Source organism: Podarcis liolepis, assembly GCF_965112155.1.
Source record: "Podarcis liolepis genome assembly, chromosome: 2".
In the NCBI taxonomy this organism is placed as follows: Eukaryota; Metazoa; Chordata; class Lepidosauria; order Squamata; family Lacertidae; genus Podarcis; species Podarcis liolepis.
The window spans coordinates 96,944,589-96,959,979 of NC_139555.1; the positions used below are offsets into that span (position 1 = coordinate 96,944,589).

General features: G+C 44.2%; 2 protein-coding genes across 2 annotated transcripts in view; one reads left to right on the forward strand and one right to left on the reverse strand.

Annotated features, from left to right (window-relative positions):
* Positions 1–912, reverse strand: part of LOC310701526 (uncharacterized protein) — a 54,716-nt gene extending 53,804 nt beyond the window's left edge. Inside the window, exon 1 of the mRNA XM_083492542.1 lies at positions 799–912. Coding sequence (XP_083348668.1) covers positions 799–814 — 16 coding nt within the window. The 5' untranslated portion in view covers positions 815–912. The remainder of the gene's footprint in view (positions 1–798) is intronic.
* Positions 913–3,234: 2,322 nt separating this feature from the next.
* Positions 3,235–14,134, forward strand: LOC310701656 (2-epi-5-epi-valiolone synthase-like). Its single transcript, XM_083492890.1, has 5 exons — positions 3,235–3,537; positions 6,513–7,146; positions 8,716–8,949; positions 10,527–10,779; positions 12,812–14,134. The coding sequence occupies exons 1-5, from the start codon at positions 3,371–3,373 to the stop codon at positions 12,892–12,894; spliced, it is 1,371 nt and encodes a 456-aa protein (XP_083349016.1). The 5' UTR covers positions 3,235–3,370; the 3' UTR covers positions 12,895–14,134.
* Positions 14,135–15,391: the final 1,257 nt, after the last annotated feature.

Below are 15,391 nucleotides of genomic sequence, written 5' to 3' on the forward strand. Positions count from 1 at the left end.
GCTGCTTCATCCACAACCAAATTGTGGATGACTGATGTTTTATTATGGGATGACCTAGTGTTCAGGATCAGCACACACATATCCCACATACAATGGTCTATTGATGTTCTAATTTCTAATTTCTTTTTTTTATTTTCCCTTGCTTTAAACTTTTTATGATTTATTGTCTGGTTTTATGTTTTCATGTAGTTGTAAACTGCTGTGATACCTTTTTTATGATAAAGTGGAATTTGGATAAATAAAACACAATTAGGAAGGCTAACATAAGAGCCTAAATCTTGTTGGGTGGGAGAAGGACCAGAAAAGGGCAATAGCTTCCAAATGTCTAAAGCCCCTCTCCTTACATAACTAGTCTTACCTCCAATATCATACATCCCTCTAGAAGCCTCAATGAACCAAGAATTACTTTTTCCCCTTTTGATCATCCAGGTACTTGTCAGGCCCTGCCCTTACCTAAAACAACCAACAACTAGATCAAAGTCTGTGACTGCAAATAACAGTTAAAAGGCGGACTAATAACAACTGTTGAAAATCATGCCCAGGGAAAAGGCACCATTACCAATACACTCATCTCCTCCCAGTCCACAACTCCATCCTTTCCCACCGCTCCTGGACAGAGAAACAAACCAAAACAAAACAACAAGGCTTCAAATAAAATAAACAGTTTAACCAACTTAACGTGTCACAACAAAATGTCTTCTCCCGCCCCCTTTCGTGATGCAGACTCAGTTTTGAGGTTGAAAGACACCTCTCAAAAAGGAAAAAAAAGTGAAACACAAGGAAGTTGCTCAGAAGTACCTGCAAAGTGTGGCATTGTGGTACCCTTCACCCAGGCTTCTGGAGATGTTGCGGCTGATTGTACGAGATCGGTTTTGCAGAGCTGGGGAGGGGTGCATATCTTTTTGTCCACGTGACGGGCAGGGCCAATTATGCCAGCACGTTGGAGCCTGTGGGCCCTCTTACAGAACGACTTGGCTGAGGTGCAAGATCAGCAAGACTTTCTGCCGCCCTGGGGCATTTTCAAAATTTGCTCTTTGGCTAAGGAGTATAAGGACTTCTGACAGTATCACACGGCAGCAGCGGCAGCGGCACATGTGCTTGTTTGCTTTATATAAGCTGATCTAAGTCGGTCTTGGAGAGGGGGCTCTCGTCGAACAAGATGTGAGCCTGGAATCTGAGGGAGGGACCAGCAGGTGCACTGAATGCAAAATGAGACCATTATACTGGGCGTCATGAGGCAGGACATGCAGATTAATTACAGTTGGAAACTGATGGGTTGCTTGTAAGATTCTCGGGGGCTGCAAGAGACTGGCCAGAGATAGTAGGAGTCACAACAAAGCTTTGATCTGACCTAGTGCAATGTCAGTGCTTTTGCTTTTGTCTTACGAATGCTGAGAACTTTGGATCCTACACATGCATTACTTTTATAAAGATGGTAACTGCTCCACATGTGATTTAAAAGGAAACAAGAAAGCATGGGTTTTATAAGGTGTACAGGGTTCGCTCAACAAGTTGCTAGCTTGTTATATGTTGGAAACCACCCAGGGTGGCGGGGGCAACCCATTCAAATGGGTGGGGTACAAATAATATGTATTATTATTATTATTATTATTATTATTATTATTATTATTATGTCATTTGGGGTGTGCCTTGAAAAGCCCACAGAACTGAAAGAGGAAGTGACAAAGAGTGCCACTCTTTGGACTTCCTCCTTTCACTCAGTGCTATTTTTCTAGAAAAAGAGCTGCTGGAACTCACCACGAACGCTTCCCTTTTCTCTTATAATGGCAATGGCGCCCACCTGAGAGGTGCTGGAAGTAAGTTGCAGCATGTTCTGGCTGAAAAAAAGGCCTACTTCCACTCTGTGTATTGTTCAGAGGAAGGGGCAAAGATAACCATCCTCACCATTTCATGATAAAGGGGACTATGAGTGGGGTTCAAGGGAAGTCCTCAAGGGCAGCAGTCCACCCAAGGTACCACACTGGCAACCCCAGGGCTTTGGGAAGGTGGTGCATCTTGGCCCATGTTCTGTGTCTGTGGAAATATATTGCATACTTGTATAGGAGAGAGAAATCATGCAGGAGCCCTGAAGAAGAAGAAGAGTTTGGATTTGATATCCCGCTTTATCACTACCCTAAGGAGTCTCAAAGCGGCCAACAATCTCCTTTCCCTTCCTCCCCCCACAACAAACACTCTGTGAGGTGAGTGAGGCTGAGAGACTTCAGAGAAGTGTGACTAGCCCAAGGTCACCCAGCAGCTGCATGTGGAGGAGCAGAAACATGAACCCGGTTCACCAGATTACGAGTCTACCGCTCTTAACCACTACCCCACACTGGCTGATCACTCATAACTCTAGATTAGAATGGAAGACTGAATATTTTAAAAGCACACTTTGTTTTTTGAGATGCTTTGGACTAGAAGACAACGTGGCATCAGCAGCTGTGTGACAGTATAACATAGTGGATAGTGCTGCAATTTGGATGGGAAGACCTGCCCTCAAATCACTGCTTAGACATGACCTTGCATGACCTTGAGGCAATTAGTTTCAGCCATGTTTATTTCATTGGGCTGTTACATCAATAAAATGAGGTGGGGGAGGCAGAGGTGTATTACTCTGGGCTGCACTAAGGACAAGTGAGCTACAAATGTGACAGAGATGAGGAGAAAACAGAGATTGAGAATTGTCTTGAAGATGGTCTCATGCATTTATTTTATGTACTGCATTTACAAACAGCTTCATGTTTTTTTTAAAAAATTCTCTAGAAGTGCACAACATAAAACAAATGATATGCTTAAAAAAACACAACATAAAACCAACAAAACAGGAGCACAGAAGCCCATAAAAACAAATATAAAACACACAATTCAGCAGGGCCTTAGTATCCAGTTCTACCAATATTATGTGGCTCTATCTCAAATACCATCAAGGCTTACATAAAGTTGTGTTATAATCAAAAGGGTCAGGAAGTTGAGATAAATTCCTGGAATCCTCCTTTTTATGGCATAGAAATGATTCAACATTAATCACTGCCGTTTCGTTGCAGGGCCTCCTGTTAGAAGTTAAGTGCACTCTAATTGTACTTTTTGATCATTATAAAACTATTGAGTTATACAACCCTAGGCTCTGCATTTTCACTGTACGTGTGTGTATGCACACGTGAGCACGCAGGTCCGGGTGATGTGACCACCCCTCTTTCATGTGTAGAGATTAAGTAATGATAGTTTTGTAATTCCCTCCCCCCAGCCCAACCTTTTCACTCCACCAGGTGAGGAACACCTCCCATTCCAAACAATGGTCCCCGTGGAGCTTTTATAAGCAAACAGCAAATCCCCCTCTTACCAGAAACCTCTTGAACTAGACATTGCAACCATGCCACAGTCCAAAGAGATCTTCTTGGCTGATACAAAACCTGGACCACAGGGTTCCAAGCAAACAGACTTCCAGCTAGTGCGGGTCAAAAATACTTGGTGCCGAATCAAGAAAGATGAAACCATTCATGATGCTGAGAATGAGATCGTGGTCTCCCAGGCTAAGATGTAAGTAGATGAGGTTACTACTAATAATAATTTTATTATTTATACCCTGCCCATCTGACTGGCTTTCCCCAGATACTCTGGGCAGCTTCCAGCAAAATATAAAAACATAATAAAACGTCAAGCATTTTATTTGTACAATACTCTGTGATGTGAAGCAACAGAGACACTGTTCCTCTTATTTGGGTTAAGTAATCATTCATGGTCTCTGGAATGGGAAATCATGGAGGTATTAGATGTTGATGCCTAGATTATTTGTTCTCAAATATTGTCCTGATGAGTGTCATTGCTAAGCTTTCAAATTTAATATCAATATTGACATGCAGCCCAATCCTAGGCATGTTTACTCAGAAGGTAGTCTCCCTGTGGTCATTGGGGCTTATTTCAATGTAAGTATTGTACTGGGCTTTCTTCTTGTTGATATTTATATATATATATATATTGTATTTGCAAATTTAACAAGGAAAAGGATAAAATATAAAATATAATTAAAGGAGAGAGAGAAATGGAAAGAAACAAAATAATAATATACAAACAATGCTGATAATATGGGTAGATCGTCACCAGCTCACACTGCGGATACATTGGCCTTCAGCACACAAATATTAAAATTAAACATACATTATAAGCCCTCCATGTGTCCGAGTAGGTATCCACGCAATATTGATGCCTATATGTAATATGCTTTAATTTAGCCAAGGTGGTAAGGTTCTCAGACAACTGTGTAATAAGTGGTAGCTATTTATCCTTCAAGGCTTAGAGTACATAGGTCTCTTAGCCATCCAAATATGGCTGAAGTTGGAGACAACCTTTTGAATTCAACAGGGTTGAAGCAGCCTGTGTTCAGATCCGCAGCCTAGTCAGAATAAGAAACAAACCAGTTTCAGCTGAGCATAAGTACTGAGGCACAAAAAGAGGAGACTGCAGTGGCATGACTTAATGACGTTGCCTCTCTCATTGTTGTGCTGAAGCTTTCTCTAATGCTTGGAAAGTCTTTTGAGCTAAAATGGAATTTGATTGGGGTTGGGAATTGAACAGAGAAGGGATTTTCGAGAGCAGACATTTCCAAATTCACAGACACGGGTAATGAACTCCAGAGATGGGGGAAAACAAATACAGTGATACTAAAAACCATCAGCTTGATCAAAAAGCATAATGCATTTGTCATAAACTTCAAGTGAAGTTTGCATCCTGCAGCAACATTAAAGGGGGGAAAGTCACAGATGGGTGAATGTCTGACAAGTTTCCCCCTAAGGACAAACGTTGCTTTCTGTGCAGGAAAGTCATCTCTCCAGTTAATTAACCTTTGAGTGTAGGACAATTTCCTCCTTCTTGCAACAGAACACATTTGTGACCATTAAATATTAACCATGTTGTATTACTTCACATATTGCAGATTTCCACAATATTTGCAGTTGTGTAAAGATCATAATCATCTTTGTAGAATCAAGATGAATTTTGATGTAGACCATCAACGGTTACAGATTTTTAGGCTGCATTTTACAAAGGTAGAAACACACTTCGGTTCCTGTTCATTCCGAGCCACTGTGGAGCTGGCAAGTTCTAGCAGTGCAATGACTCTGATAACCTTGCCAGCAACAGTGTGAGTGAACTACAGAGATTCTTTGACTGTTGCACAGAATTTATGACAGAAATAATGTGTTTGATTCCCCTCGTCCCCTGCCAACTTGCAATTTTATCCTTACAACAACCTTGCGAGGTACGGTAGTCTGAGAGGTGGTGACTGGCTCACAACCACTCAGTGAATTTTCCACTGCTGGGTTCTTAAGCTTTTCTCCACTTCCAAGTCTGACACACTAACCACTACACTGCACCTAATCAGGCCCACCAGGCCTCCCCAGTTGGTCTTGTGACATGGTTTAGCCCAAACCAAGCCCACCTGTCCATCGTCTGACAACACACAGCATCAGGAGCAAGGCAGGAAAAAACTGAGACACTAAATTCAAAAGAAAACAAGTCATTCCTTCCAGCTGCTGCTTGACTTCAGCCTTTTTAAAAGTTGGCACCTTCTTTTGTTGCCCTGCATAGCGACAGAAAAAGACATCGAGTTCAGAAAGTGCTACATTTGAACTGAAAAGTAAAAAAAAATTAAGATCACACCGAGGCCCCATCAGCGGCACACATTTAAGGCAGACCACTTTAAACAAACATGGCTTCCCCCAAAGAATGTGGGGAAAACTCTTGCTTGCTAAGGGTGCTGAGAATTATTAAGTAGCCCTCATTCCCCTCACAGAGTTACGATTCCCCAGAGTTCCCTGGGAAGAGGGATTGATTGTTAAACCACTGAGAACTGTAGCTCTGTGAGGGGAATGGTGGTGGGGTTCCTTCTTACAACTTGTGGCTGTGGTAAATCAGGTATTTCTTTTCACGGTAGCTAGAGGTTACCATTTTGTTCTCCTCAGCATACCCCTGTGAATGATGTTAGTTCCTCTGTACATGATTTTGTACACCCCACGGAAAGAAAAAGAGAGAACCCAAGGCTTTAGAAAAGCCACAGAAAGAATTAGCAGAGGAGAGAGCAAAATACAGAAGACTGAAGAGAAATCTAAGAGAGCTTATTGGGGGAAATGGCAACCCCTCATTTGTTCACCCCCCCTCCCAAAAAGAAGTGCCTCTGTCCTTTAGAAGGACACCACATCTAGATGTTTCATAATGCTAGGTGCATTCCAAGGGAGAGAAAATGGCAGCCAGAAGAGGGGCCTCTCTACCAGGAAGAGCTCCAAGGTGGCATTGAGAGGGCAGTGAGAATAGCTTTTCAAAAAGATTAAAAGGAAATGATGATGCTGTCACTGAAGATAAGAGTGGGTCTGATTTTCAGCAGGGTCTCCATCAAATGGACTCTGCCTTTCACGTGCAAATGTGAGAGTGAAAACTGTGGAGGGCATTTTGGCTCAGCCATAGACAAAACTAATGTATATTCCATACTACTCACCCCCCACCCTCATAATTCCCAACAGATCTGAAACTGTCTCAGATGGAGAGATATCCTGGACAGTGGAAGCACCTATCTACCTTTGCTATAAGGTGGTGGAAACACGCGGTCTTCTGGATCCCTCCAACAAGACATTGCTGTACGGGCACATCAGAGATCCAAAGGAACTGGAGAGAGCCCTTCACAACAAAGAGGCCCAGAGGCGTTTCATTGTAATCGATAAGACGGTCGATGACTTGTATGGCACCGCAGTCAGAGAATATTTTGAAGCAAACTTGGTTCAGTATAAAATCCTTTCCCTGACCACCACAGAAGAGACCAAATCCATGGATTTGGTGCTTGATATCTTGCAGGAAGTGCAAATCTTTGGCATCGACAGGCGCGCTGAGCCTATTATAGCAATTGGAGGAGGGGCTTGCCTGGATATTGTGGGGCTGGCAGCCTCGCTTTACAGGAGGCGCACCCCTTACATTCGGGTCCCCACCACCCTCCTGTCCTACGTAGATGCCAGTGTTGGAGCAAAGAATGGCGTCAATTTCCTTCAGTGCAAAAACAAGCTCGGGAGCTACGTTCCTCCTGTTGCCACTTTCCTTGACAGAGCCTTCCTCAAAACAGTCCCCCGCCAGCACATCTCCAATGGACTTGGGGAAATTTTAAAGGTATGATGGTTTTGCTGCAGAGACTCCTTCCTCACTTTCACCAACTGCTTCCACACACTCTCTGCTCCTTGCAAGCTCATTTCCACAGATGCTCCCTGTTTATTTATTTCTCTCACAGTGATTTTTGCTATGTGGCTCTTCAAGAGGAAACTGGAAGGACAGGCCTCTTTCATTTATTGTTTCTGCATCTCTCTGCGACTCCTAAAGTGGTACTTACAACACCTGTTACCCCTTCCTGTGCACATCCCTCTACACATGGAAATGAGTAGTCCCATGGAGCTGCCTTATGCTGATTGGTTATCTCTTTAGCCCAAAAGAGGGTAACAGGAGGGGTGCTCACCTGACCTCCCATCATGCACATTGCTGCTGCTTTCCAGGAGGTATACAAGGTAGGGAGAGGCAGCAGTGAGGTTAGTGTGGTGCAAACACACCAGCAGAAACACCAGGTTGACTCCCCCAGTGTGTTTGCACTGCAACAACTTCCCCACTGTCTTTTCGCTCCTCCTCTACCTCCCAGTAAGCAGCACTGATGCAGGTGACAGGAAGACCGGTGAGTGTCTCCACCCCATCAACTACTTGGCAATAGCAATCCAAGGCTTCAGGTTTGGGTTTTCCCCAGCCTTCTTACCTGGGCTTCTTTGCCTGGGCATGCCAGGGATTAAATTTAGAACCTTAAGCATGCCAACTATGCACTGTACCACTTAGCTATGGCACAAGTCTTCCTGATCTTGTCCTCCCCAATTCTTGCATATCCAGAGTCACTCTCAATGCCGCTACCTTGCTATTATATCCTATTCCCTGTACAGTGGTACCTCTGGTTAAGTACTTAATCCGTTCCAGAGGTCCGTACTTAACCTGAAACTGTTCTTAACCTGAAGCACTACTTTAGCTAATGGGGCCTCCTGCTGCTGCCGCACCGCCGGAGCACGATTTCTGTTCTCATCCTGAAGCAAAGTTCTTAACCTGAAGCACTATTTCTGGGTTAGCGGAGTCTGTAACCTGAAGCGTATGTAACCTGAAGCGTATGTAACCCAAGGTACCACTGTATTGGAAACATCTTCTCCCTTCTTGTATTCATTGCTTATCTTTTACATATTCAGAGTCTCCCCACAAAACCCACTCCATTCACTTTCCTGGGTCACTGCATGCAACTGTTACACAGAGAGCACCATCTCCCTTCCTTCCTCTATCTGTACCTTTGTTGTCTCTGTCCAATGTCTTAGCATTTGTTTCATATATCCTATTCACAATAGCTTTCACTGCATGCACACCTGTCTTCTCTTGTGGCTCATGTACCACATCTATTATGTGGTCTTTTTGGGTGAAACATCTACAGGACAAAGCTGTTGCTTCCTTTTCCCCTGTGACTGAGTTTCACTCCCAAAATATCAACTTCGTGTGCATGCTAAAGCCGCTCAAATTGCCTATGATCATCTCTGAGATCTACTCAGTCTCTTGTTTTATGTGTACAGTGTGAGGTCCATGCTTTCAAAGCAAGCCTCTTCCTGGCATTATTGTGCAACCCTCATTCAGTCCACTGCAACCCTTCTTTCTTTCGTTCTGTTCAAGATGGCACTAATGAAACACAAGGGCCTGTTTGACTTGCTGAAAAGTCATGGGAAATTCTTACTGGATACCAAGTTCCAGTCACACAGCAGCTTAGCTGACCATGGTGACGCAGCACTGAAGACGACCAGAATTGCCATAGAAACCATGCTGGAAGAGCTTGCCCCAAATCTGTGGGAAGATGATCTGAACAGGCTGGTGGATTTTGGCCACCTTATAAGCCCAGAACTGGAAATGGTGAGGAGGAGATAGCATATTTATTGTTGAACAACATTTCTATCCCATCTTTCCACCCAATGGGCTTACAATAATAATATCTTAATTGCATGCTTCCGCATTTTCAGCTTGTGACATATCACTACTTGTACCCAGAAGTGAGTGATGATATTGGGTGGAATTTAGTGTCACAAACTATTATGATTGTTCTCTAAGCGCACGGATTTCTGCTTGCCAGGTGACAAGATCCCCCCTTGCCTCCCCGGTGCACTATTTTGGGGGTTCTCCTGAGCCCCCTCCGGGAGCTAGTTGTGGGGGCACAAGGGGAGGGGAGGGGGCAGAGCCGAAGTCCTAGCTCTAGCTCCCGCTAGTGCAACTATTTAGCTGAACCCAACCCTTTGCCTTTATATAACCCAAAATATTAAGCAGGAAGCACTCTTCACATGATAATCACATGTACAAATGAATTATTGTTATATTATTATTATTATTATTATTATTATTATTATTATTATTATTAACAACTTATACACCACCCATCTGACTGGGTTGCTGCAGCCACTCTGGGCTGCTTTCAGCATAATAAAACCACAGTACAATGTCAAACATTAAAAACTTCCCAATACAGGGCTTCAAGGGTCTGTTTGCCATCTGATGGGAGCCACAGCCCCACTTCCCCCACAGATGCAATCATCATGTGAGGTGTTTGACAGGGGGCTGGGTTAGCATTTCCTGCCTTTTCCCTTAATAGCACAAACATTGGTTTCCTTGGGAAGGAGGTTTATGATATTTTGACATGTTTGGGCTCATATACAAATGTACAGATTGAGCATAGGTGGAGACACAGGTTAAACACACCAATAGGCAAGTCCACTGTTCCCACATCAAATCTCCAGAGAGATGAAACATAGCCCTCAAACATTGCTAGCTTACAGAGTCCAAACTCAACTCTTGGAGTCACCTTCTCCAGATCACAACTGCATTTTTTGTTCGCCACTCTCTAGCTTGCCATGTCCCCCTGGCAAGGGGAGGGAATATGAGTGAGTCTTATTCTCTGGCCATTTCCTCTCCTCCTTGAGACATTACATATCTAGCAATGTTGCCTCTGAGTTATCAAATAACTATTGCAATCCTTCTGGCCCCATGAAACCTCTCCTGTCTAAATTCCCAATCTCACAACAATATTGATATGTTATAAAGGTAAAGGTATCCTTGACCATTAGGTCCAGTCACAGACGACTCTGGGGTTGCGTGCACATCTTGCTCTATAGGCCAAGGGAGCCCGTGTTTGTCTGCAGACAGCTTTCGGGTCATGTGGCCAGCATGACTAAGCCGCTTCTGGCAAACCAGAGCAGCGCACAGAAACGCCGTTTACCTTGCCACCGGAGTGGTACTTATTTATCAACTTGCACTTTGACGTGCTTTTGAACTGCTAGGTGGGCAGGAGCTGGGACCGAACAAGGGGAGCTCACCCCATCGCGGGGATTTGAACCCCCGACCTTCTGATCGGCAAGCCCTAGGCTCTGTGGTTTAGACCAGAGCGCCATCTGCGTATATGCTATACAATATAATAAATGCTTGTGTGTCCTTCATTTCAGAGAGTTTTACCAACGCTGATGCATGGAGAAGCTGTGAATATTGATATGGCTTTCATGACTTACCTGTCCCACGTGAAGGGATTTTTGAGTGACAGTGAGAAGGCTCTCATCATTCAGTGCATGGTCGCTTTGGAGCTCCCAGTGTGGCACAAGAAATGCACATGGCATCTTATCAAAAAGGCCTTGACGGAAAGATTGAAGCACAGTGCTGGGCACATGAGAATGCCTCTTCCAACTGGACTAGGAACAGCAGGTGCGTCATTGCTGGGGTCATCCGCTTTAAGGGCAAGCTGAGAATGGTGTTGTGCTTCTTTCTAAAACACAATATTGTTTGTATTTCGTTCTGAAGTCCAGACCATCCTAAAGGCTCAGGATGTGGAGCAACAGAGTGAAAAGCAATATGTAAAATAGGAGAGAGAGAGAGAGAGAGAGAGAGAGAGATATGATAGAAAGATGATAGAGCACAATGGGGTGAGCTCCTGTTGCTCTGTCCCAGCTCCTGCCTACCTAGCAGTTCCAAAGCACACCAGTGCAAGTAGATAAATAGGTACCGCTGTGGTGGGAAGGTAAATGGAGTTTCTGTGCGTTCTGGTTTCCGTTACGGTGTTCCGTTGTGCCAGAAGCAGTTTAGTCATGCTGGCCACATGACCCAGAATGCTGTCTGTGGACAAATGTCAGCTCCCTTGGCCTGAAAGCGAGATGAGCGCTGCAACCCCATAGTTGCTTTTGACTGGACTTAACCGTTCAGGGGTCCTTTACCTTTCCCCTCCTTTTTTTTAGATAGATAGATAGATAGAGTAGATGTCTCACTGTTATCTTCCATCCAGGATGTGCCTGGGTCAATGTGGAGAATGTGTGGGCCCAGTACCACCCACACATGCCCAATGAGGGAGGAAAGCCCCCCCCCCCCGAAGAAGCCCTCTCAAACCTGGAGCCAGCCCTGCTCACAAGGAACTTTTCGATGCTCTGCACTATGTGTTCATTCATACTTTTAGCAGATATATGAATAAGCTCTTGCCAGACCTTTTCTCCTGGAACTCTGGTTGCAGTCTTGAAACCATTCACTCCAGAGCAGTTCCAACAGAGTTCTAATCTTGGTTCTTATTTGACACTGGCAGTGTTTGTGTGAAGAGGGAAATGGTGGGGTGGGGAGAAACCTCTGCACCTGAAATCTCAACCATTGCAGCCCCACAAAAGGGATGTACATTAGCATGCCCGCCACACAATTTGCAGTTCCATGCTTATAGTTTTAATTGGGTTTCCCTTTTAATTACAACCTTTAAATAAACTATGACAAAGCATTTCCTTCAGATATTATACAACCACCAGAATTATTATACAACCTCCAAGATGTAATTAAACAGGCAACTTCAAGTAATTGCATTAGGGTTGACTAATTCCCTTTGTAAAGCTTAGCGGGTATCAAAAGCATTCAAGCAGCATGTGTAATTCCCATTACAAAACCAGACTTAGGCTCCAACCCTGCTCACACTTACTTGGGATGAAGGTAACCAAGTCTGGAAAGACTAAGATTCTGATAGTGGGCAATCTGAAAGAGCCAGAAAGAACAGCTGACAGAAAATGCTTTCTTCATCTAAGACAGGGAGTGGAGTCTGTGGCTCTCTAGGTCCCAACTCCCATTAGCCTTGGCCAGAATGGCCCAATGATCAGGGATGATGGAGTTGTAGACAAGGAGGACCACAGGTTCCCCATGCCTGTTCAAAGATGTACAAGCACTGCAGATGGTTGCGAGTCTCTTGCCATCAAGTGATAGCACCCAACCCTGAGGCCACCTTAGCTCTACCTAACAGAACCATGTCACGAGCACAAAGCAAGAACTCAGAGCATTTACAAAGAAGATGTAAACAGGACAAGTCTATCTGCAGACTGCCCATCAAGTCACATGCATAGCTCTCTGGTTTTTTCAAAGGAAATAAGCATTCAGAAGACATTTAACCACAGTGGGCAATACTGAGGAGAGTCCAAGTATCACCAGTGAATCCATGGGCAGAACACAAAATGCACACATAGCCAAGCAGCAGTCAAGGAAGTGAACAAACTTAGCTGCAGACCATGGATTAAATAATGATATATATCGTATGGTTAATTAAGCATTCACAAAACATTTACTCAAGGCAAAAATGCACACACTCAAAATGCAAATGTAGAACTTAAGCACAACAAAACAACTGCTCAATTTTCCAGAAACAAAAAGAAACTAGATAACTGTACAAATCTTAGTTTGGCACTATTTTGGATTACTGATTGGAACTTTTGCTTTCCAGATATATTCAACGACATCAGCGAGGAAACCCTGGAGAGGGCTTACATTCTCTGGACCAGTGAATGCAAAAACATCTCTGCATAAGCATGAATACAATGGAAGCAGATGAAAACAATAAATCACCACCAGAGCAACAGGCAAATTGGGAATTCAGATAAACAGCCAATGGGCACTTTTGAAGGACCAACCATTTGGCAAAATCCCAATACCTGTCTACATGAAGAATGGCAAACAACATGAATCCAGAATGAAATACCACCAGCCACTCCTTCTTCCTCCTTCTCCAAGATGGCTCTTAGGACTAATCCTTATACTATCTCTGTAGTATGGTTGGTTGTAGTCCCCATCTGATCAGGTTAAATGGGGAGACTTCCTGAGAGAAGCAATGCCAATACAGTGGTACCTTGGGTTACAAACGCTTCGGGTTACAAACTCCGCTAACCCGGAAGGAGTACCTTGGGTTGAGAACTTTGCCCCAGGATGAGAACGGAAATCGCGCGGTAGCAGCGGGAGGCCCCATTAGCGAAAGCACGCCTCAGGTTAAGAATGGTTTCGGGTTAAGAATGGACCTCTGAAACGACTTAAGTTCGTAACCCGAGGTACCACTGTAGCATGGAAAGAACCATGTCATCTACGTGCCTGAGATAGTCTTCCTCCCATATGACAGAATTGGCAAAAAAAAATCTCTACTCACTGAATACTGCTTGGGCCACTCCCAAACTTTCACAACAAACCATCAACTGAAGAACTAATTAGTTAAATAATGTTTTTAGATTAGCAATGTAGACTCCATCTTTTCTTTTCGTTTATAGTTTATTTTATAGTTTTTTGCTGTCTTTCTTCCAATTTTTGTTCCACACCTCGCAGTCTATCTCAGAGTTATTATGTGAACTGCTATTCAGTTCAATCCTATTCACCATGCAAGTCTTCACAAGCAAAAGTTTGACATCTAACAGGCGGCTTGTCAACTTGGGAGTTCAGATTTGCCCTGAGGAATGCGATTAATCTGATTTTGTAGCAAGGAAGCATTTCCATTTCGAGGCATTTTTTTGCGTTTTCCTGTAACTGGTGATTTGTGTAGAAGATGCGTACAGACCGCCCCCCCCCCCCGCATTCGATAGCTTATGCGCTTCAAAGTAAAGAGAGCAAGCAGCCTGGGTGATGTTTGTGGCACTTTTTCTGATGAGCTTCTTTTAACATGCTGAGATACGAGAGTCAGCTGGCTGATTGTATGCATTTCCCCCCCTTCACGAATGCTGCTTCTTATGTGCATTGTACTGTATTGTATTTTGTAGCTTTCATTAAATCTCCAAAGGTTGTCTGAGGTTTAAGGAGTTCATTTGACAAACTCGTCTGAGAGTATTAAGGAAGCAAACTTATATTATTACTCCTGTTAACCTTTCAGCCTGAAATGCTACTGAGATTTGAGATTCTACCTTTCTCTGGAGGAAAGGAGAGGAGATGGGGAGGTTCAACCAACTCTGCCATAAATCTGAAGTAGTTCAGCAGGGTTGGAGGGGGGCTGCTCCTTTCTTGGCTTGAAACCTAAGCCAGCAGATAGGGGCAGCTTCACTCTTCTCCTGCTAGAATGCTGAAGTGATCCCATGGGGAGAGAGGGGGTGCAGGAAGGATGGTGTGAAGTCTTCCTAATAGCACAGAGAGGGGGAACAGAGCCCAGGGACAAGGCAAAGTGGATAATTCATGACTAAGAAGTAAGGAGGAGAAGGGGACGACAGAGGACGAGATGGCTGGACAGTGTTCTCGAAGCTTCTAAAATGAGTTTGACCAAACTGCGGGAGGCAGTGGAAGACAGGAGTGCCTGGCGTGCTCTGGTCCATGGGATCGTGAAGAGTCGGACACGACTAAATGACTAAACAACAACAACAAAAGAGATAAAGACTGAGGGGGTGATTGATATACAGTGGTACCTCGGGTTAAGTACTTAATTCGTTCCGGAGGTCCGCTCTTAACCTGAAACTGTTCTTAACCTGAAGACCACTTTAGCTAATGGGGCCTCCCACTGCTGCTGCACTACTGGAACACAATTTATGTTCTCATCCTGAAGCAAAGTTTTTAACCCGAGGTACTATTTCTGGGTTAGCGGAGTCTGTAACCTGAAGCGTATGTAACCTGAGGTACCAGTGTAATGAACTGAAGACCATTTGGCAGAGAAGTAGGATACGGTAAAATCAGCAGCAGAGGATAAAATTATTAGGAGTACAGTGGTGCCCCGCAAGACGAATGCCTCGCAAGACGAAAAACCCGCTAGACGAAAGGGTTTTCCGTTTTTCGATGCGCTTCGCAAGATGAATTTCCCTATGGGCTTGCTTCGCAAGACGAAAACGTCTTGCGAGTCTTGCGATTTTTTCGCTCCCCCCCTTTTTCTAAGCCGCTAAGCCACTAATAGCCTTTTAGCCGCTAAGCCGCTAAGCCTTTAATAGCCGCTAAGCCTTTAATAACCGCTAAACCGCTAATAGCGCTAATCCGCTAATCTGTCAATGGGCTTGCTTCGCAAGACGAAAAAACCGCTAGACGAAGAGACTCGCGGAACGGATTATTTTCGCCTTGCAAGGCACCACTG

Bases quoted from the DNA above. Each gene is read 5' to 3' on its own strand.
- LOC310701656 (XM_083492890.1), top strand. From the start codon at position 3,371: ATGCCACAGTCCAAAGAGATCTTCTTGGCTGATACAAAACCTGGACCA. The intron at 3,538-6,512 runs GTAAGTAGATGA...AATTCCCAACAG, and splicing joins GTGGTCTCCCAGGCTAAGAT to ATCTGAAACTGTCTCAGATG. The intron at 7,147-8,715 runs GTATGATGGTTT...GTTCTGTTCAAG, and splicing joins GACTTGGGGAAATTTTAAAG to ATGGCACTAATGAAACACAA.